The sequence below is a fragment of the Copadichromis virginalis genome, linkage group LG18 (assembly GCF_057382275.1).
Source record: "Copadichromis virginalis isolate Kocher_CV1m ecotype Utaka linkage group LG18, C_Virginalis_male_GT1.1, whole genome shotgun sequence".
Lineage (NCBI taxonomy): Eukaryota > Metazoa > Chordata > Actinopteri > Cichliformes > Cichlidae > Copadichromis > Copadichromis virginalis.
In genome coordinates, this window is record NC_140635.1 from 5,148,030 (window position 1) to 5,171,284 (window position 23,255).

Below are 23,255 nucleotides of genomic sequence, written 5' to 3' on the forward strand. Positions count from 1 at the left end.
CCGGCTCGGACAGTCTCGGTCGTTGTGTCCTTGGGCAAGACACTTCACCCGTTGCCTACTGGTGGTGGTCAGAGGGCCCGGTGGCGCCAGTGTCCGGCAGCCTCGCCTCTGTCAGTGCGCCCCAGGGTGGCTGTGGCTACAATGTAGCTGCCATCACCAGTGTGTGGATGACTGGATATGTAAAGCGCTTTGGGGTCCTTAGGGACTAGTAAAACGCTATATAAATACAGGCCATTTACCATTTAAATAAACAACAAAAGACAGAACGAGAAGCTTCTGGATTTATACAGTACAGGCCAACAACTAGACTTACTTAAACAAGGGCTTGGATTATAGAGATGTTTAAATATTGTCTGTGGATGACTCTGTAGCATGTTGTTTAAGTGGACTTTAATATAGACCTGTGCGTAGTTAAAATCTGTAAAAATAAATAAATAAATAAAATAATAAATAATAATAACACTAAGAGTATTAAAAAGCGAATAAAACTGAACATTTTTTACATTAATAAATAAATAGAAACCGAAAAGCTAAATTAAGTCATTGCATTTGATAACGTGAATAAATAAAACTAAACAAATACGGAACATTTTCAAATAGGAACTAAACTGAAAAGCAAAGTCTCTCTGCAAATGAACTGAACTGGAAAAAAAAGCTTAAAACTAAATTATAATTATGATAATAACCAAGAAAACTGTAATTATTTTGATATGGAAAGCACTTTGTGTGTAGTTATGCAGTAACAGCCGCCAGGGGGACCACTCTGTCCGCGCTCAGCTGTTGGTCCAGCTGCATACTACATCTCCCAGAGTCCTTCGCGGGAGTTTATTTTAATGCAGCTACTCCATCCTGTCCGACCAGACAAGGAGGAAACAGATGAGCTGTCCGCTCTACTGGGGTTGATCTCTCCCCGCTGAAGTCATCTGGATGACAGCATATTAAAAAACAACAACACCCGAAACAGCGAGTTTTAGAGGTAAGTTGTAGGAGGTCGAATTTAAAAACCGGGTTTTAGTAAACGAATTTAAGCTAACAAAATGGCTAGCTAGCTTTCAAAGGAACCGCTCGGGTTTGCTATGGCTTCGTGCAGATGTACCGTGAGTGTTTGTTTCGTTTTATTTCACCTCGTTCATTTTGTTATTTTTCTGGTTTAATGGCATATATTTGTGCTAAATACCCCGGCGCCGTGTTGCTGCGGGTTTTGTTGGTCTCATTTCCTCCTCTTTAGGCAGGTGTTTGCGGTACGCTTTCGGTCTCTGATCGGGAATTTTAAGTTGCCAAACAGGCGCAGGTGACTCCCTGTGACGGTCAAAGTAGCAGCAGAATCTGGACTCGTGGTTCCTCATTTTAGACCCACTACTAAAATAAAATCAGGCCTTGAGAGCAAGACATGAGTTTAGATCATTGGTGTGAAACTCATTTTGGTTCATAGACACCAATCTGACCTTAAGTGGAACAGACCCATAAAACTAATGCGTAATAAATCTGTTAATAAATAAATCGAAATTCTCCCATCATCATTCTTTGGTAGGAAGTCATAAATAGGAGTTAAATTCAGACTCTGCACGGCTGGCTTCTCCTGTAACCCTGCATGTTTCTAAGGTTTGTTTTCTTTCTTTTTTTGTTGTTGTTCTTGTGCTTTTTGTCCTCGGGTGAGGTTTGAAGTGTCTGTGTGGTGCAGCTGGTCTGGTCTGTCCAGGCTGCACCACACAGACACTTCCAATCACCACACATCAAAGTACAAAGCGTATGACGTCATCACATTCTGTGTTAGGAAGTCACATTTAGGAGTTAAATTCATTGTTCATCATACTCAAGAAATCTTTCTGTTATCTTGATTAACTTATCCCAACATTGTCAATCAGACTAAGTGATCACATGACGCTAGTTATCAACTCTATAAGGTAAACCAGGGTTTCCCATTTTAGCTACTAGCCTGTTTACATGAAAGGGGTGGTGTTGGGGGCATCTGACCAATCACATAGAGAGCAGCAGAACAGCTGACTTTACAAAGAAAGATAAAACTATAAACATGAAAAGGTTAAACACTTGTATTAATAAAGTTCAAATAGGAACTAAAAGTTCTTTTGCTGAGCTCTGTTGATGTTTACCAGTCTGGGAGAAAATACAAGCATAAATACAAAAATGGCCGTGGATATACTGGGAAAAGCATGTTGAATGATGAGCAGTGATACAGGAGACCAAGAGGAATTGCTCAGATAAGATTAAAGGCTTTCATGGACGAGGACATGCTAGGGACAAGCGTTGCAGACAAAAGAAAAAACGAGATTAATGTTTATAGAGGAATTCAAAATGTTGTGAAATTGTTCTGCAGACAAATGGGAAAAGTCAAAGAATGAAGTTGAATTTAAGAATGTAAACTGATTAGACTACTGATGCTCATCAATGGAAAGATCCTCCCACTATCCATGGCACAGCAGTCCAAAGGGATCTTTCAGGTACTTGTTGTAAAGCAGTTTTCCAGAGAACTGATTGGTAGCTAAGTGGTGATTTCATACTTGTTGATCCGTAATCTCAAACACAACCTGCTCTGAAGCAGGTTTGCTCTACAGTTTAAGTCACTATGGTGATATACTCCAGTAAGAACCTTCATAGTACCTCTGTACTCATACCTGTGTGTTTCTTTGGCATTACAAGTGGACAAGTCCCAGTGACACCCCCCCCCCCCCCAAAAAAAATCAAAACACTGGGTACTTTAGTTTAGCTAACCTGCTCCAGAGATGATTGGGATGATGCTGATGGTGATTTGATAATCTGAGAACACAAACCGGTCAAAAGTTCATCAAGGAACCACAGTAGTATAATATCTTTCAACAGGCTGCAAGGAAGCGTAATTTTTATCTGAGGAAATATGAGGATGATCTAATCAACGATGTGTCTCTCTGTTGAGTGTAAACATGAAACATATGTGCACTGCTAAGTTTAGAGTGCTTGTAGATATGTTTTAAAATGCAGCTGCAGTGCATTTTAAAACCTTAAGGAAGCTGTTATTGATATGGTGTAGATTAGCCAACAGATTTCTTTTCTTTTTTTACCTGATGGACACAATGCAGTGTAGTAGCCCTGCCCCTCGTTATGGTTTGTTCTTCATCATTCACTCACTGTGCGTCGATATGCTGGATGTCTCCACAAACAGTTCTCTGCATGCAGATGCAGTTTTTCTTCATTTGGAGCTTTGTGGGAGCTGAGTTCTGTTTACAGAGATGTTAATGGTCCTGTATGTGACCTGTCACATTTTATTTATTAAACAGACCACCTTGCAGTGTAGCTTCCACGTTAGCTGAGATTTGTTTTATTATTTGTTTTTGCTTGTTTTTGATTATTCTTGCTGATGATTTGTATTATCTAAATGTAAGGTTCATTCATATCAGTTTGCTTATTTAATTTAATACAGGTTTTTTTTGCCTTTATCTTTGTCTCCATAACTGATAGTCTCTTATATCAGATTCTGCTCATAAGGTTACTTTAACATTTGAGGCCACGTTATGATTGGTTTAGGTGGCAGCACAAGCAGCTTTACTTCCATAAAATATATATATTTTTTAAATAACATCTGAAGTAATTTAATGAGGAATGAGTCATCCAGTTCAGCTCTGGTATTATGATGATATAATATGTGCTTCAGTCTTAAACAAGCACAGAATTTAATGAGCTGCTTCTTCCCGACTCCCTGATTTCTGCACAGCTGGATTATTGTACCAAAGAAACTGTTTCTGTAATATTTCTGTGAAATATAGTAATCCACTAAAACCCAGTGAGTGTTGGTTAGCTAAGATTTGTTTTTGTTCTTGATGGAATCGAAACACTCAGAAACGTCATTAATATTCGCTTGTCCTGCTGCAGACTTTTCTATCCAATCTAACAGTGAGAGCGAGCATGTGGTGCCCCACCCACTGGCTACAGGCCACATATTTCTGCAGATAAAGGCACCACCGTATTTGCCTTTATTCCGATGAAATGTCCTCTAAAGGACGCCCACACAATTGATGAGAAGTCAGAGACCAGATGCCGATATTGTAATTCCATTAGAAAAAAGGCTGCACTTAAGTAGGGAAGATATGTGTAGGGTTTTTAAGGCCATTGCAGTCCCAAATGGAGGCAGATGGGGTATGTGAAGTTCAATATCTGTGGGCTGAGCACCCTGATACCACAACTCAAGAGTTCTGTTTCTGCGTTATCAAAGGTAGCCGGTCAGAATATTCTGGATAATCCTTCATAATTGATCAGAATTTGCCAAATAGACTTAACATGGTGTTAAGTCTGTCACATCATTTATGAAAGTCAAAGGTTAAAGTGTGATTTTCATCAAGAAGAACTTGAAAAGAGAAACTACATGACTATGACTCGACATTAGGCACAGACAGGAATGCTCAAGCGGTATTAGCTGTTTGAAGGTACATTAGGAAAATGTTGAACGTAATGCACAACAAGCACCTTATTTCCTCCACAGAAGGTTGATAATTAACCTTTAACCTCCGTCACTGTGATGTGTGAATACTTCTGCTACTTTACGAACTATTGTAATCATAAAACACTTTTAAAATCTGTATACTCCAATGATTTAAAAACAATAATACAGCAAACATTTAAAACCAATCTCATGACCAAGGGCGCTGCTGGCTTCAGGACCATGCAATAATCCATGTGTGGTTTGTATTTGTATTATAATACAGTCTGTAAGAAAGCCTTTTGTTATATTATTGAGAATATTGATCAACTAATTGTGATGGTGATGGTGCTCATCCGTCTTTTATCAGTCACTGCATTTTAACACAGTTTGCTCACCGTACATTCCAGTTTCTGGTCACTGAAACCAGTCAGACCTGAGCTCCTGGGGGCCTCCCTCAGGTGAATGTTGTTTTTTAAACTTCGTACCACTTACGAAACTTCCCCAGCAGAACAATTGGTTTCAGGTTTATTCCTGTTAAGAGTTTGTACATGATAGATAGTTTTTGTTTTTTAAATATCGGACACATAATCGGGAAAACACAAAAGGGAAACATTTGTCTTCTTTCTTTTTCATTTTCCCAGCACTAGTTTATTACATCACAGCTTAAAACACTGATTCCAGTCAGAGGCGGAGCCAGATATTTGAAACACCCGGGGCTTAGACCTAAAGGGTAGTATGCATGTGGGATTATTATTTTAGAAATGACTGAAAGATTAATAGGCTCTGTTTTGAGTTTTGTTAAAAAAAGAATGACTTCATATAAGAAAAAAATATATCACATATACAGGACACCTTAAACTAGTTTTTTTAAAATTAAGCAGCAAGGCAGAACAAAGTCGGGGCTGTATCAAGACACAGGGACTAAACCCCAATTCAACCAGACCCAGAACTGATCCAGAATTAAAACAGGACTACAACAGTTCAAAATCAGGACTACTGAGGACTTAACCAAGACAGAACCAGAATCAGAACTAGATGATAGTAGCACTAAAAATCATCATAGACCTGCACTACACTTATTTTTTAATTCTACCAAAGTCCACTATTTAGCCTTGTTGTGCAAACAAGCCTGCATAACTTAATATAGAATTTGAAAAATAACAAACCTAAAAAGAAACACTAGGTACGAGATACATGAGGACCTGTGATACGGTGATACTTTTGGTAAACAACCATTTGACTAACACATGTGTCTCACCTGCTCTTGTTCATCTCTGTTCTGTCCTCATTCACCTCTCTCTCCCTCTCTGTGCTGACAATCATCAAATATACAGTTGAAACCAGATATTTACAAACTCTTCAGATAAAAACACTTTTAAATTGTAACATCAAATCAGACTAAATGTTTATTTTTTTAGATTGATAAATATAAAAACATATTTGTTAACTTTAAGAGTAAAGAGAGAAACTATCTGTATTTCTTAATTTTAAATGGCACCAAATTGTATTCAAACTTGAGCCACACTTATGGAGCTCCACAGTTCTGTTCCTGGTGTTTTGGTTGACATCTCTTGATGTTCCCATGTCACAGAAACAGGCTCTGTGTTTTGCCTTATATGCATCCACAGCTGTGCCACCAGTTTACTCACATGGACTCTACTAACCTATCAGAAGCTTCTTCAGCTCAGAATGGAATCGTCTGGAGTTTTCTTATTAATTAACAATAAACTTAGTGTACATGTACTCCTAAATTTGATGAAAGTGATAAAAATAGACAGCTCTGTCTCTCTTTATTCTGACATTTAACTAATTCAAAAGATGTTTCAATATTTATCCCAAACAAGTTTACTCTAAATTGATGTTGTACAGTAAAAAAATGTTCTTGTATTTTCCATAAAGTGTATGTAAATATCTGGTTTAAACTGTGGATATAATGCTGTGTATTGAAATCCCTCTTGTTTTGTATAGAAATATACTGAACAACATACAAAGCATAATATATAAGATAACATTTACCTGAGTTTTTTCTTTGAAAGAAGCCTCTAATGTCCATTCTTATATTTCAGTACATAACTGAAACCGATTTAGTCGGGGAGGGTAAGAACTGAAAATATGAAATAAACACACGTAAGCTAAGACTCTAAAAAATAGCATTTGTTCGGCTTTTCATTTCGCCATTTGTTGATTCACTTGAAGAGCAAGTAACGTAATATTGGTCAAGTGATCAGTTTGATATCAATCTTTCGTGATTCACCGTCATATTTACATTATTTGTACAGTACGAATGATTTGCTTTGGTACCTGGTCAAACTTAAGCTCTCCTTAGTATGGCTGGCTCCGTTTCTCCAACAGCGCACACAGGCAGCAGCTGCCCCGCCCTCTCGCTCAGTCGTTTAGTGTCTGAGCTCGGATCATACCAATATCAGGGGGGATTCACGCACAGTCGTAAATTCCCACAGTGAGCACTATGTGCTTTGAATATTGTGTGTACTTTTTGTTTTATACAGTTGTCAGCCAGGCATCTAACTATGAAAAAATTACACTCCAAAAGACCCCGGGCTTCTGACAAAACAACCTGGGCTTAAGCCCAGTAAGCCACCCCCACGCTCCGCCCCTGATTCCAGTATTCAATCAGAATCAGAATCAGAAAGGGTTTTATTGCCAAATGTTGAGCAGGTTTACAACATTAGGAAATTGCTGCGGTGCTTCAGTGCAAACATACTGTCATAAAAATATAAAAATAAGAATAAGAATTAAAAGTGCTAAGTGGATAGATATATACATGATATATACATGAGTGCAGGTGGTGATCAGTGCCAAACATGGAATGATGCAGTGAACACAGCGTAGGGTCATGTGTTAGTGGTGGGAACAGTCATACGGTTATTGTTCATGTGTCCGACAGCAGAGGGGAAGAAACTGTTCTTATGGCGAGAGGTTCTGGTGCGAATGGACCGGAGCCTCCTGCCTGAGGGGAGCAGGTCAAACAGACTGTGTCCAGGGTGAGAAGGGTCAGCTGAGATCCGAGCTGCACGCCGCAGTGTCCTGGAGGTGTACAGGTCCTGCAAAGATGGGAGTCTGCAGCCAATCACCTTCTCAGCAGAGCGCACAACACGCTGCAGTCTCTGTTTGTCCCTGATAGTGGCTCCAGCGTACCACACGGTGATGGAGGAGGTGAGGATGGACTCGATGATTGCAGTGTAGAATTGCATCATCGTCCGTGTTGGCAGGTTGAATTTCTTCAGCTGCCTCAGGAAGTACATCCTCTGCTGGGCTTTCTTAATGACGGAAGTGATGGTGGGCTCCCACTTCAGGTCCTGGGTGATGGTGGTACCCAGGAAGCGGAACGAGTCCACAGAGGTGATGGGGGTGTCAGTCAGGATGATGGGGGGGAGTGGAGCTGTGTGCTTCCTGAAGTCCACAATAATCTCCACTGTCTTCTGGGCATTTAGCACCAGGTTGTTGTGGCTGCACCAGGACACCAGACGTTCAACCTCCCTCCTGTAGGCAGACTCATCCCCGTCCGAGATGAGTCCGATAACGGTGGTGTCATCTGCAAACTTGATTAGCTTGACAGACTGGTGGGTGGAGGTGCAGCAGTTGGTGTACAGGGAGAAGAGCAGAGGAGAAAGAACACAGCCCTGAGGGGAGCCGGTGCTGATGGTCCGGGAGTCCGAGACATTCTTTCCCAGCCTCACATGCTGCTTCCTGTCCGTCAGGAAGTCAGTGATCCACCGGCAGATGGGATCAGGCACATTCATCTGGGAAAGCTTGCCTCGGAGATGGTCTGGAAGGATGGTGTTGAAGGCAGAGCTGAAGTCCACAAACAGGATCCTGGCGTAGGTTCCTGGGGAGTCCAGATGCTGCAGGATGAAGTGTAGGGCCATGTTGATGGCGTCATCTACAGACCTGTTGGCTCTGTATGCAAACTGCAGGGGGTCCAGGAGGGGGGCCGTGAGGGTCTTGAGATGGGAGAGAACTAGGCGCTCAAATGACTTCATGACCACAGATGTCAGAGCCACGGGTCTGTAGTCATTTAGTCCAGTGATCCTAGGTTTCTTGGGGACAGGGATTATGGTGGAGGACTTGAAGCAGGCAGGCACATGACGTGCCTGCAGTGAGGAGTTGAAAATGCCAGAAAACACTGGGGCCAGCTCGTTTGCACAGTGTCTGAGGGTGGCAGGAGACACACCGTCTGGGCCGGGAGCTTTTCGAGCATTCAGACTCTTAAACTGCTTCCTCACATCTGCTTCATGAATATGAAGAGTTGTGGTGGGAGGAGGTGGTGTGAAATCCTCTTTTGTGTGGGGTGAGGAGGGGGGTGTTGTAGGTGAACAGTTTGAAGGTGGTGATGGCTCTATGGAGGGGGGAGAGGTGGGGGAATGAGTGTCCAAAGTGCCTCTATTGTTGGGGCCGTTGTAGGTGTGAAGGCTGCCTGATGGCTCGTCAAAACGGCAGTAAAAGTCGTTAAGGGTGTTGGCCAAGAGCAAGTCATCAGTGGAGTGGGGGGTTTTAGGCTTGTAGTTGGTGATATTCCTAAAACCTTTCCACACAGAGGCCGAGTCATTCTCTGAGATCTGCTGCTGCATCTTCTCAGAGTGCTGATGTTTAGCAATGTCCACTTCCTTAGTGAACCTGTACTTGGCCTCTCTGTAGCAGTCCCTGTCTCCGCTTCTGAACGCCTTTCTCTTTTCCAGCCACAGCTTTTTGAGTTTAGGAGTAAACCAGGGTTTGTCATTGTTATAACTCACCCTAGTTATACATCATTTCCATCCCTTCTTCTTACTGTGTTGAGCCATCAGAGATGCTTCATATTTCCATGTTTTACAGGATTGTCTGCCTGGAGTCTGTCGTCATTGTGCTTAAATAGTAGTTTTGACTTTTCATGTAAATGTCAGGATAGGCAGCATCTTCTTTAACTAGTTCAAGCTGCCAAAATAAATCCATAATTAAATTTTAATCCTCATAAAAGGCTGAAAATATTTGTTCTGAATCCAAAACAGTTAGATGTAGTTTGTTAATTTCCCTCGTTTTGTTATTACCCTAGAGTAGCTTTGGTGTATCTTTTCTCTCTCAGTTAATATTTATTATAAACATCCATCATAACAGCATATATGCAATTACTGGTCACTTTGTTAGGTACACCTTGTTTATAGCAGGTATGACCCCTGTTGCTGACAGAACTGCGTCATGTTCATTAATTGTTGACTTGAATCTGCCGTTCCACCTCATCCCAAAGATGCTCTAGTGGAGTACAGTGAACTCATCTTCATGTTCAAGAAACCAGTTTGAGATGATTTGAGCTGGAAGCAGCCATCAAAAGATGGGTACAGTGTGGTTATAAAGTGATAGACATGGTCGGCATTAGCTGGGCTGTGGTGGTTAAACAATGCTAAGCTGGTACTAATTGGCTCAAAGTATGCCTAGAAAATATTCTCCACACTCTCACACCGCTATGAGCAACTTGAAATGTTAATACAAGGCAAGATGTTCATTCTTTTATGTCGTTTACACCAAATTCTAACCCTACCATTTGAATGTCACAGCAGTCATCAGACCAGCAACATCTTTTCAATCTTCTGCTGTGTCCAGCTTTGGCAAGCCTGTTCAAACTGCTGCCTCAGTATTTGTTGCTCTAACTGCGGGAATTGGCACCAGCCTTGGTGTCTTTCAGAGGAACTGCTCCTGTTAGTTGTTTGCACTTCCATTCTGGATTAATTTTTCAGACCTGGAGGTTACTACTTGTAAATACGTTGGAGTCTCATACACATTTTTAAATGAAAACTTGTTAGTTAACAGATTTGAAGCAGTGGAAATTGTAACCACTCAAAGACATTTAGAACAGCGACAGGTCCCCAGCTCTAATCTGTTTCTTTGTTTTGTAAGCTGGTGCAGACCCAGGACGTGCTGGAGACATTACATCTCACGGCGGGGCTGAGCACCCTGATACCACACCTTCACTTTGGAAGAGGTGGAGTAGGTGGCTGGGGAGAGGGTGGTGCTGGGATCCCATATGTTTAAATAAAATGTAATTTAAAATTGCTTTGACTGCTGGCCCTTGCAACTCAGACGCTAATATATATGTGGATATATATGTGGATTTATCTTTTTTTGTTGTTGTTGTTCCTGAGTAATTAAGCTCCGGTCTGACGCATTAGACTTCCAAGGGAAGCTGCAGCCGTCAGGGAGTGCCATTGCCATATGGGAGGTGTAATTTGGCTGTAATAATGTTTAAGTAGGGCAGTCTGTGTGAAAACAACATCCACATAAAAACCAGGATCCATTGCAGCGTGGCAAATGTAATTGGGTTTTAATGTTGGTGCTAGCTGATTTATGTGGAAAATACTGGGTAAAGTTTGTAAAGTTGAACAAGTAAATGAAAAGTATGTTAAGGATTAATAAAACAGTTGGAATAACTGCAAATGCTGAAATAATGTAATGATGCAACTGCGAGGAAGTTGAGGGTTAAATTGTTTTAGACACCATCTGCGGTGTAACTGTAATAGCTCTCTGGCATGTGAGAAGGAAGCGCCAAATGGTGAACGATATTAGTTTCAGGTGCACAGCACATACGATTGTGCTGAAGATACGTCCCATTACAAAGTGACTGAATGGTTCTTTTAACAGATTTATTTTTCAGGTAATTAACAGTCATTTAAACCTGACTAAAGCCCTAAAATAGATGCATTTTGTGAACCAAAAAGACTAATTCATGTAAAACATGAAAGTCACAAGACTGTGAAACCACATCACCAGAGAAAACCTGCTGGGACCAGACTGTACAAATCACGTTTCCATCCTGCCTTTTTCTTTCTGTGTATCAGAGCAGCTGACAGTTAAAGCAAAAGCACAACTGGTTTCAGTTCCTTAAAACAAAGACAGTGTAAACAGTGTTTAATGGTATGAGGTCCAAAAGTCATTGAAGTTAGATGATAACTGAAATCTTTTTCTGGGTCATGTGACAGTGATTTTTACAGGGTTTTTTTAGTAGAAAAGTCCAATTTAAGCTCAGTTATAAGAGAAAGAGCAATTTGAAGTTGACATCCGACACCTCAGGTGTTGCACTAGACTGTGGTGGTGACAGGAGAACTGAGCCAGAAGGTGAACGTTTTGATTTACTAGTCGATCTGCATTCCAGATCTCAGAAACGTTGAGTAGTGAAGAAATCACAGACGCAAGCAGCAGAAATGAGTTTCTCCTGAAGGGTTCAGTCTTTGAGATATGGTGAGGAGTTTGAGTGGCAACCATACAGAGAGCATCAACAACTTTGCACATATATGGTTGGTTTTGTGCATGATTAGTGGTTTGAATTAGATTTTGGTGGTTTTGTGTTGTGCTTGTTTTTTTTTTTGTTTGTTTTGTTTTTAGCTCTGCTCTCAGAAACCAGAAACATAAACACTCTTAGCACTGCAAAGCCCAAAGATCTCTAAAAGCTTTGTATTATGAACAAATCGTTATAAAATCTAACTCAACAATGTAAATCCACAGCCTGATGGAGCTTATTCTGCTTTACTATGTTGTTCAAAAAAAGCAGACGATTGTCAGAATTTTTATTATGTCTACAAAGACTTAGATGCTTTAGAAAATCGCTGAGGTTTACTCCCTGAGAGGAGATTGCCATTTCTTTACCTTCTTCATCTTCTTTTCTACAGATGCAGTGATGCTTTTAACCTCCACACAGTGACTCCACATCACCAACACCAGCCTCGCTTCCAGCTCCAATGATCTTCCACCTCTGACTCTTTCCTAAAATTGACCAGTAGGTGGGGCCAGCCCTGCCCAGGTGGGGTGGCCAGCGATGGAAGGCCGACGTGGAGGCAGCAGCAGCGGTAGCTACTCACAGATCCCTGTCAGAACAGGCATGGGGTCTGTCAACTCCCCGGCCGTTTCTGTGAGATTGGAGGCGTACGACAACGGAGAGAAGAAATGCATCTCGGATGTGAGGAGGACTTTCTGCCTCTTTGTCACCTTTGACCTCTTGTTCGTCACCATGCTCTGGATCATAGAACTCAATGTAAGTCTGTGTTTGTAGTGGCTGTGACAGCAGTTTTGTTTTTTTATTAGATATCTGTAGTAATAAAGTTTTTACAGCAATGTAAAACCACACGAGATTAAGATGTATCACCAGACAGTGAGCCTTTTTGACTGAGTCAGCCTACTCGGGAGAAATTTATTGGATGCATCTGCTGTCTTCTATGTATTTTGCTCAAGAAAAAACTAAAACTGAAGATGATTTTATTATTTCCCAGAGATTAAAGGGTTATTTAAAAGTAAAGTTAAACAAAGTCAGGAAAGATAAAACGCTAGTATTGAAGTTTTTAAAAAACTCCAAAGTAGGTGAAGCCGTTAAAAGGCCAGGCTCAGAGCCTTTGGTTTTGCTTTTTTGTGGAAAAACATTTATTGTTCTTTTACAGCATTTAGAGTTGTTTCTTTCAGCTTGTGGTGGACTTTCGGATTGACAGTATCATTCCTATCTGCTTTTACTTTTGTGCCTGATCGGTACGATTAACAGCAGTCAGCTTGACGCACAACTGAACTGAATAACAAAAATAAACACACCGTAGATTTCTGATGCACTAAATCACTTTGGAGGAAAAATGAGTTTCCTCTGCTGACTGACAGTTATTGTTTGTTGAGCTCAGTTGTATGAAAGTTCAGAGGAACTCATGAGTAGCCACCGATTTGTACACAACTGATAGCAAAGTGTGGAATATAGCATTACATGTGAACAAAGGTTTAAAGCTGGTGAAGAATGCACGTTCCTTATCTGTACAGACTTTTCTTAACTAAACTATCAAGTGGTTTAGTTGGTATCGTGGTTTACAGTGGTTCGCCTACCAGGTGAAAGATCCCAGAAGGAGACGCTTATCCCATTGGGTTTGGTTCAGGAAAGGCATCTACCTGCTGTGGTGACTTCTTGTGACAAGGGAGAAGTAATACCATTACTTCTTCCTGTTCACAATTTTTATCTTTGTAACAACAAATCATTGAGTAATAAAACCAGCTGCTTTTTCAGTGAGTCTCTCATCCAGTTGAGCTCCAAATCCACCGTCTTACACATCAGTTTGCGGCAGCTATCCTCGTTCTGCTCTTGGTGAGCTTCATATAGAGGTACAGAAGCCAGTTCTTGACATGGTGCAGGTTCTGCAGATGGCCTCTGTTGAGGGCTTCAGTCCAGTTAGGTGGAGTCAGACAGCTGGATGAGAGACTCTCTGGAGAAGCAACTACAGAACTCCCAGAATAGCATCATAACCAGAGAGCCGGCTGGTAGTGATGACAGAATAAAGGTAGAGCAGATAGACACTGAACTTTCAAAATAAGAGCCACAGGATTGTCCATAAGTAAATCAGTCGCAGATGGCAACGTCCTTTAAGATGGATTAAAAAGGTATACCCGTTGATATACCTGATTAGATCTGTGCGCTGTCATACAACGCAGCGGCCAGATTGCACCAGACTGTCCTCCTCCACAGTTATTTAAATGGACTATAAAAAAATATGCAATAAGATTAATGCTACAGGATATTTTAACCAAACCAAAATATTTGTGCTTTCTCAGCACTGCCCCACCACTAACATCTGGATGAGTGTTAGAAAGCTAACTAACTTTATCAAATTACATCCATGCTTTGTTTTAAAAGGAAAGAACTTCTTGTCTTTAACAAAACGGCAGTGTTGTTAACCCATCCAGATAAAAACAAAAACATATGTTTGTTTCTATTCTTTTATCATGGTGGCAGTTTAGGAGGAGCTCTTGCAGGAACTTTTCTGGTTTTTAGTTACTGAAATGCTGCAGTATGTGCAGGGTGCTGATCTTTGTTTTTTCTGCTTTGAACCGTGATCTCAGGGTCTGCTGATTTAAACTAATGGAGAGTTTACAGGCTCGTGCTGCAGTATTGAAGCGTCCAGCATGTTGGAGCAGTGTTTGTGTCCTCCAGGACTCTGAACTGTTTGACTGAGAGTTTTAATTTATTCTGAACACGTTTATCTTCTTAGATGACAGCAATCATTAATTAAGCCGAGTGGACTCTGTCGCTCTCCTTTTTGAAGATGTTGCTCAGCGTTGTTGCTTTTTCTGTAAATGTCACATCTGAAAAAAGCCAGAAGGAACATTTAGTAAAAAATGTTACTAAAATGCCATCACGATAAGAGATGGATAAAGTCAGCAGAATTATCAAACACATTCCTGTAAGGGTGCATTTAGATACCACAAACAAACAGAGTTTATGAACTACAGAAAAAAAAAGTTTTTTAATCTTGTGCACATATTTTAATATGGTTTCTGCTCAGTTTGCCTGTTTACATGTTTTACTATTTTATCTTATCTGACTTGTTAAAAACAGGTCTGTTAACCATTAATCGTGAGGAAGCAGTTACATTATTGTCAGTCGTCCTCGGTCATGATAGGTTACTGTGTTTTATCGCTCTGGAACTGTAAAATGCCTGCAGTTGTGCACCGAGAAACAACTTTTACAGTTGGAGAACTGAATTGTGTCAAGGTCGAGCAGAAGCAGGACAGCCTGCATGCTGGACGAGTGGATCGAGGTCATGCAGCTGATTGAGGAAGTGATTTGACTGCGGCACACATTCCCAGAATGCTCCATTTGACCTCGGCCACTAAAATAACTGTCCACGAGAGACGGACTTGTTCTCTTTTGTGTAACTGGAAGAACACCCTGCAAATGCACTGCAAACCTGCTCACTTTCAAAATGGAGAACGTTTCATCATCCATGACTTTAATCCTGAGCAGTTTTTACTCAACAGTTTGATGACTTTTTTATTTTTTTGTGAAGAAGTTTCCTTCCTTCCTCTCAGCTGTAGCACTGAACACGTTACTCTGTTTTGACTAGCTGCTGTGGGACTAGTTGGAGGAGAAGTGCTGAGTGTTAATTCAGTTCAGTTTTTTTTATATATCATTAGTAAAGTGGCCTCAAGGTGCTTTATAATTATGAGATAAAGACCCAACAGTATTGGAGAGAAAACCCCAACATTCAGACAGGGTTCATACCTTTACTGCCTTTAATACCTTTGCTATGAAAAGATACATTTTTTTGCAATTTCTGCCTCAAAAACACATTTGGACACTGATGAAGGTGACGCACCCTGCTAAGTATAGGCTAAGTATAGGTCTGTCAGCATTACTAATGGGTGCAAATTAAAATCTTTTGCTGCATTTGATCACGTTGAGGGGGTTTTATATGAATCTTTTGTTTTTAACAGTGTTTTTGATTTAATAATGTTTCAAACTAAAATAACAGAAATGGTCAGTAACAACAAAAAATCTCTATGTAGCAGAAAATAAGGAGAATAGCTCCATGTTAATACCAGTATTATGCTCATAATTACAATACTAACTTATTTTATACAAACCACATCTGAGACGTCTTGGTTGTGCAATAACTGACACATTATTATAGTAAGTATATGCTTCTTTTTTCTTGCCTAATGTTGATGAAGCAGTTATGTCATTAAATCATAGGACTCCAAAATAATCCTGTTACCACAGGATTATTTAGGTAATCAATCATTTTTCTATCCTGATTGTTTCTTCTCAAATATGAGGCGTGCATTAGTATGTAGGCTGGATTTAAGTTGGAGCTGCCAGCCAACCAAAGACAACTCAGGATGTCGATGTTGTATTTTTGCTGGCAGTTTGTTGATTTAAAAAATCAGCCTTCAACATAAGAGCACTGCAGTTGGAATTCAATGGTGTTTATACACCACTCTGCATTTAATCATTAGTTATTATTAATCTCTGGCCTCTGATTAATCTTCCCTCTGATGGTCAGGAGCAGCTTCTTTGTGTACAAGCGCCGTAAAAGAAGTTCTAGAAAGAATCTCTGGATACAGACTTTCTGAATATGTTGCAGATCGTGTTGTTGTTGGAGAGCTAAATTCCAGAGCTGAGTTTAGCCACTGACTTCAACAGTGTGGCACTTTCTGTCTAACAATTCATTCCACTCATACCGATGATGCCACTGCAGCTGATCACGAAACTGAGTAAACTAGCGAGCAAGACCTGTACTTTGTGTTTTCAGTCCAAGTTCCTGCTCTTTCATTTAGTTTGCTTCTGTGTTTATCACAGAGGGGAGTCGAGTTCACAGCCCTCTAACACAAAAAGCTGAAATCCTCCAGTCTCATTTAATGTACCTAGTTTTTCAAACATCTATTTAGGATGATAATAAAAAATGTACATTATCATCTCATATAAATCGAAATATTAATTATAGCACAGTGACGAAGACCAGTATAAGAAGTAATGAAGGGAAATCTTGATCCCAGCTTTGTGTGCAACTAGCTGCACTCTTTAGTCGGTAAAGTGAATTATTTCATATTTCAATTCATATTTACCAACATACAAAGGTTTTTAGCTGTTGAGTCTAAGATGTTGTAGCGGGGATTGAGAGATCGCATTTCTTTATCACTTTGATCTAGAAAAAGAGCAGCTGTGTGAGTAGATTGCCAGAGTAAAGCAGCCGATAACCGTTTGACCCGAGAGATGCAAAACCACACTCCATGGTTTGGATCTCTCGGGTCAAACGGTTATCGGCTGCTTTACTCTGGCAGTGCTAACCTTAGCCACACTGAGCTAATCTGAAACTGTGTGAGAGAGATTCATTTCAGAGACATTTGAAACAAAAGGAAGTTCATTTTTCACCCACGCAGTATTTCTGTGGTAATTTTTCACATTTGATTGAGCTCAGTTTTGAATTTTGTTGTTTAGGTGACAGCACATTATTCACTGTTAGGTCTGTACAAGCTAATGCTGACAGCTTTTAGCTTTAACTGTAAATGAAGCAAAAGTCTTTTTTTGTGTGAATTTAATGTTAAAACTCACGACTTCGTCTGAGTTGTAGCTTCTCACAGTTGCTAAACAACCTTACTCGAAGTATATTTGCAGAACCTCACAAACACATTTAAACCATTTTATCAGTGCTTAAAACCACAATATCTTTAAACGTTATCTTTCTAACCTCATGTTGCTGTTTCTTAATTTTGCAAAAATGACAGACTTGCACTGCTTCTCAGAGTGATGCACAGAAACATCAGTTCACGGCAAAGATTCACAGACACAACTGCAGCACAGTGATTTTCCAGTTATACATATTGTTAGCTAATTCAGATCAGAGTGTACCAACACCAGCGATGGATGGAAACAATCTGAGAGGAAGACGAGGAAGAACAAAACCAGGAACACGAGTTTTAGGTGAAATTTGAGCAGCTGTTCTGGATTTATACATGAAATAAGAAACTTGAAGTGTGAGACTCTTTGTCTTTCTTTCAGATATTTCTCAAACAAGAATAACATTTCCTTTATTTATGGTTCCTGTAAGTTACTCTTCTTGATCTATCTCGTCCTCCTCTGCCTCACGGATGATTTCCATCCATTGCCGGTGGGGGTGGAAGATTTTCAGCTGCTGTGCTTAGGAAATGATGCGAGTGCTGCAGATCTGTAAGCTTAACCTCTGCATCCTGTGGTTAACTTCATGCATCTTGCGGTGACTCATTGTGCAAAATGTGTTATTGAGCGAGGGAGAGCCCATTATTTAAAAAAAAAAAAAAAAGGCATCAAAGGAGATCTGCAAATAGAGTCTAAAATGGTGAAAGCTGTAAATGAGAGCAGGATTGTTTCAGTGAGTGAAAATGATGCAGTTGCGTTTCATTTTTGGAAGCGGAGCAGAAAGTAAAAATCTGTTGAGGTCATCAAAAGCAAAGGTGAAGCTGAGGTCTGCAAACTGTGTGCCGCTGCATTTTTCATGTCCTTTTTTTAATACATGCAGATATGAGTGCTGTTTTATTGAAGTGAGACTTTAAATATAGCACCAACGCCCTCAGATTTCCTGTTGGTTCTAGAGAACTGATGCACTGCTGATGTTGTCAAGCCAGCTCTCAGTTTAAGGCATAAAATCAAGAGGAAGTCACCGAGCGAGGTCCTTTATGACCCAAGATAGCACTGTGCGATATGACGAAATATATTGATGACGAAATGAAAAAACTATCGTTTCAAATTGTACGCTATCGTTTGTTTCGTGGTTTCCAAAATAAGCTGTTTACAGCAACGTTTTTCCATCGGGGCGCAGAGAATACCAGCATGGCCAGTGAATATGAGGCAGAACCAGGTAGCTCCAAACAGAAAGACTAGTCGAAACAAAACGAGGACCTTATTCCTAATGAGGGCCGGCCCCTGTAGCATGGACTTGGTTTGGTTATGAAAAGTCTGACACACACCAGAAAACTCTACTATGCAAATTATGCCGCAAACCGGTTCCCACCACAGACTCAAACACGACAAACCTCTTCTACCACCTACGCAAGAATCATGTGAAAGGTTGTTGACAGAGTTTACAGATGAGAAGCAAAAAAGCCGTCAGGTGCTCAAAATAAACCTTAGACTCAAACGTTAGAACAGGCTTTTCCTCGCAGCACGTAATAAATACAAAGAACATGGTGGCCGTTACATATAGTTTCATGCACCAGTCAAAACACTCGGCTCCAGGAACACAACACCCAGCTGAAAACACTTCACACAAGTCGGGTTCACAGAGTTTACATAAAAAGCCCTTTTTTGTCATGTACATCGTTATCAGGATGAGAAATGTCTTACATGAGGATATGAGATTTGGGTCATCGCACAGCCCTAACCCCAAATGTTTATTTGAATCTTACAACTTCTCATGTTTTTGTGTTGTATTAAAACTTGTGATTATTATTTTAGATGGCATAAACTTACATAAAATATTCCTCTAGTAACAAAGAATATAACTGCCTCACTCAGGTCATTTTAGCCTCAGTTGTGTCAGGGTTAACTTTAACATTCAGAGTATTTGTCATGATGAGCTGTTTGTGTTTGTCAGGTGAACGGCGGCATTCAGAATCGGCTGGAACAAGAAGTCCTGCACTACGACTACCACGCCTCCTTCTTCGACATCTTTGTAAGGTTCTTTCTTTTGCTTTAAATGATCAACTTTATATCGTTTATTTTATGTGGGGGGTTTTTTCACTATTTTTTTCCTTCCTTTTTGTTTCCCTCCTCCTTCTGTGCCACCTTCACCTTCCTCCCCTCCCTCAGCTGCTGGCAGTTTTCAGGTTTGCCGTCCTCATCCTGGCCTACGCTGTCTGCAAGCTTCGTCACTGGTGGGCCATCGCGGTAGGTTTTAAGGCTGTACGCCACAACAGTGTTTCTGTAATTGCGCCAGCAGAGGGCGCTGCCCAGCAAGAGCTCACATTGTTGGGTGCACAGTGAAGTGTCCGGCAGGAGGATGCACTAATTCTTGTTTCTGTGCATTAAATATGTCATCAGGGGGCATCAGTGTTTGTTACAGGGTGATTCTGTGATTTTCCATTTCACTTCATTATATTCAGTATATTTAGAGAGTTAAAGACCATTAACATGAGGATGTTTTCAGGTAAAAGTGGTTCTGTTTAAAATATTAGCAAAAATAACAGCATGAGCATTTCTGATGTTTTCTGTCTTTGTGCAGATCACCACTGCAGTCAGCTGTGCTTTCCTGATTGCTAAAGTCATTTTGTCGAAGGTAAGAAGAAGCTTTACAATTCCTGGGTGTGTACACACACACACACACACACACACACACACACACACACACACACACACACACACACACCCCTCAGAAAACAGGGTGGTACTTAAAGCTTTGATCTAAGAAACCTGACAACATCTAATATTTTCATTATTTGTAACAAAAATGTTGCACTGACTTTAGTTTTTTACTTCTAATAATATCTTTATTTATTTTAGTATTGGTGTCAATGTCCACACACAAAAACCTCTTAGAGGACAGTTTGTTGTTGGAGTTAATTTTCTTCTGCAGTCTTTGCTCCATATTCCTCGATGGCGATGCAAACATGTATGAGGATTTAAGGAAGTGAAGCAAACTCCCTGTACAGGAAAACCTGTAATTGCTGCTGCTTAACAATAATAAATATTTGTTTTTGCAACTTCTAAATTTTAAATGGTCAGATTTTGTATGCTTTGTGTAGAATTACGTATTCATATTGGGACGTGTGTGTTTCTTGTGTAGCTGCTGAGTCAGGGGGCCTTTGGGTACCTGCTGCCCATCATCTCCTTCGTTCTGGCCTGGATAGAAACGTGGCTGCTCGACTTCAAGGTCCTGCCTCAGGAGATCGAAGACGAAAACAGTGAGTCTCAACTTAGCTAATAATAAAAAAGGCACCTTCATTACTGTTGCAGTACTGCTGCTGTCACTGCTGTGATCTCTGTCAACAGATCGTTTACCTTACAGGCTCCTTTTAAAACCTTCCTGTAAGTTAGCAAAAGAATGTGAAAAAACAAGTACTATGACTCAAGAGCCTCTGAGTGGAGAATGAAAAAGAAACAAGAAAACGATAAAGAACAGCAGCAGGCGCTCTGGTGAAACACTGCCACCTGCTGGTGAACATTCAAAGCTACATACTGAGTAATTTTATTCAGTTGTTTTATTTAAAATATATGATCATGGGATAAGAAGTTAATATTATAATTATTTATTATAATGTTAGAGTAAAAAGTGTAATGCATCAGCTTCCTGTTGCTATTTCTCAGGTAATTATTAATAATTATATGCTATGAACAAAATCTTTACTCACCTGATAAATGAAAGTTATTTCACCACTGTTATGTTATTTTAACCTCATTGATGTCCTGCTGATGCAGTTATTCCTGCTTCCTTCATCCTTCTGTGTTTCAGGACATCAGTCCATCATAGATACAAGTAGGGCTCCTCTCCTGGGTCCAGGTCCTTTATCTGATGGGCAGTTCTACTCTCCGCCAGAGTCTTTGGCAGGTCTGTTTCCTCCCACTGACATCAGACAAACCCAAACACACCCGACACGCTCGCTTCAGCTGTCGCTCCTTCAGACTGCTCAGTCTGATGATTCTGACTCTTCATTCCCATTTAAATGAGCGCACAGACACAAAATATGAAGATATACAGTTCATTTTATTGTCATTATTATTATTATTATTATTATTAGAGTTTTTAGATTTCCAGCTTTGCACTTCACACCCAGAAATGAGTGGCGTAGCTCCTTCACTGCACAGTGAAAGGAGCTTTTTCATCTGCAGACATCTTATTGCTTAGAAAATAATTCAATTACTCAGCTGCCTCTGCAGTGAGCCTTCCATACAATGGGTGGGCCCATCCTTTGCAGACACAGACACTCTCCAGAGCAGAAGCAGAGCTGCAGTCGATAACACAAAATACAAAAATAATTCCCGTTTCTGTAAAATGTGAAGAATTAAAAGTGAAGGTTTATTCTCACACCAGCCTCCTGCAGCTGCTTTGAACCTGCAGCCTCCTGCAGACGATTAAGACAAGCGCGCCTCAGTTGTTTCACACAGGTCAATAAACAAGAAAATTTAAAAATGATGAAACCTGACAAGACGGGAATTGTCAGGCTGGTTATCAGTGGCTGAATTTTCAAAATAAGAGCGAAGGGCATCATCTGCTATTAAGCAGTTGTAGATGCCATTAATGTCTTTAAGGATAATACATTTAGTTGGCATGAATACCTGAGCCGTCCGGGTTCAGAGGGGTCGTCTTCTAATCTGAAGGTTGGCAGTTAAAATCCTGGCTCCACCGTTCTTTTATCGTCCTACATTTTCTGTGGTGTTTCTATAAAAACGCTGACCGATTTCCCTTTCGTGTTCAGACTCTGACGAGGAGCTGGATGATAAACACGAACCTGAAAAAGGGCTCATTACACAAGTGACTTAAAAGGGTAAGAATACGTAAAGACAGACGTCAGTCAGGATTCGTATCCACAGTATTAGTCTGATGTGCTGTTTTTTTTCTCCACAGGATCTCCGATCCTGAACATGGAGGGATTTTTGGGTCCTCCAGCGTTGTGCTACTGAGGGGAAAACTTCTGCCTTACACCTTCAGCCATTTTAGTTTGTATTTGTTCATATCCACAAATGCAGCTCACGTTCTGATATCAGCCTTCTGCACGTACACCGCGACCGGGAAAGTGCCACTTAAAAGTTTCAGTGTCATGAACTCTGGTTACTGTATGAGTTTTGTTTCTCCACCTTTAAGGAACTCGAGACCTTACAAGAGATTTATCAGAAATAAATCATTACATCCTTATCAGTATCCATCCATAATTCAAAACATTACATTCATTTTAAAACTTAAAAAAAATATATTTACACTTTCAATTTAAAAACAGAGTGTTAATGTCTTATATCCAGCATAATGTTTACTTATAATTCTGTGATCATTTTCTTGTGCTTCGGTTGAGTCACTGCAAAGGAAAATAAGCTCATGGATGCCACAGAAAGGATTGTTCAGCCAGTATTGAGCCTGCAGACCAGACTGTAGCAGAAAGAGAAAGTCAAACTCTTAGAGATGTTTATGATTACTTCAATGTCTTAAAAATGTGCATGAAAGAATATTAAGGTAACATATAGAGATGTGAACGATATTGTTTGTTTTGAAACGAGAGTGAAGGATTGTGTGTTAAAGAAAACGAGCCATAAACGTGCAGCATGTACACTCGGAGATTTGGGTTTAGTGCACTGAACAGAAGGGACGCTGCTCTCGAAAGCTGCTGTGACGGGCGGGGAAACGTTCTAATGCAAATGTACATATCTTCATGCATGCTTTGCAAGCTCAGTGGATGTTTATTCTTTTTTTTCTTTTTTAAAGAAAAGCCCGTCTGTATAACAGAATCATTAAAATGTTAAAGGTTACGTGGTTTTGTTTAATTGTTTATGTCAAACGTCGACCTTAAAGAGATCAACAGAATAAGAACTTAGACATAAATTAGCCTTATGAATAATAAAATGTGAAAATATCAGTTTCAGGTAATGTCAGCTGTT

General features: G+C 40.3%; 1 protein-coding gene across 1 annotated transcript; it reads left to right on the forward strand.

Annotated features, from left to right (window-relative positions):
* The first annotated feature begins 818 nt into the window (after window positions 1-818).
* LOC146687055 (STARD3 N-terminal-like protein) lies at window positions 819-23,126 on the forward strand. Its single transcript, XM_085438005.1, has 9 exons — window positions 819-976; window positions 12,064-12,425; window positions 19,267-19,344; window positions 19,482-19,559; window positions 19,894-19,947; window positions 20,455-20,572; window positions 21,121-21,216; window positions 22,085-22,153; window positions 22,234-23,126. The coding sequence occupies exons 2-8, from the start codon at window positions 12,210-12,212 to the stop codon at window positions 22,147-22,149; spliced, it is 705 nt and encodes a 234-aa protein (XP_085294131.1). The 5' UTR covers window positions 819-976; window positions 12,064-12,209; the 3' UTR covers window positions 22,150-22,153; window positions 22,234-23,126.
* The last annotated feature ends 129 nt before the right edge of the window (window positions 23,127-23,255 follow it).

Excerpts from the sequence above, each read along its gene's own strand:
- LOC146687055 (XM_085438005.1), top strand. The coding sequence starts at position 12,210 with ATGGAAGGCCGACGTGGAGGCAGCAGCAGCGGTAGCTACTCACAGATC. Across the intron at positions 20,573-21,120 it reads GGAGATCGAAGACGAAAACA|GACATCAGTCCATCATAGAT; the intron begins GTGAGTCTCAAC and ends TCTGTGTTTCAG. Across the intron at positions 21,217-22,084 it reads TCCGCCAGAGTCTTTGGCAG|ACTCTGACGAGGAGCTGGAT; the intron begins GTCTGTTTCCTC and ends TTTCGTGTTCAG.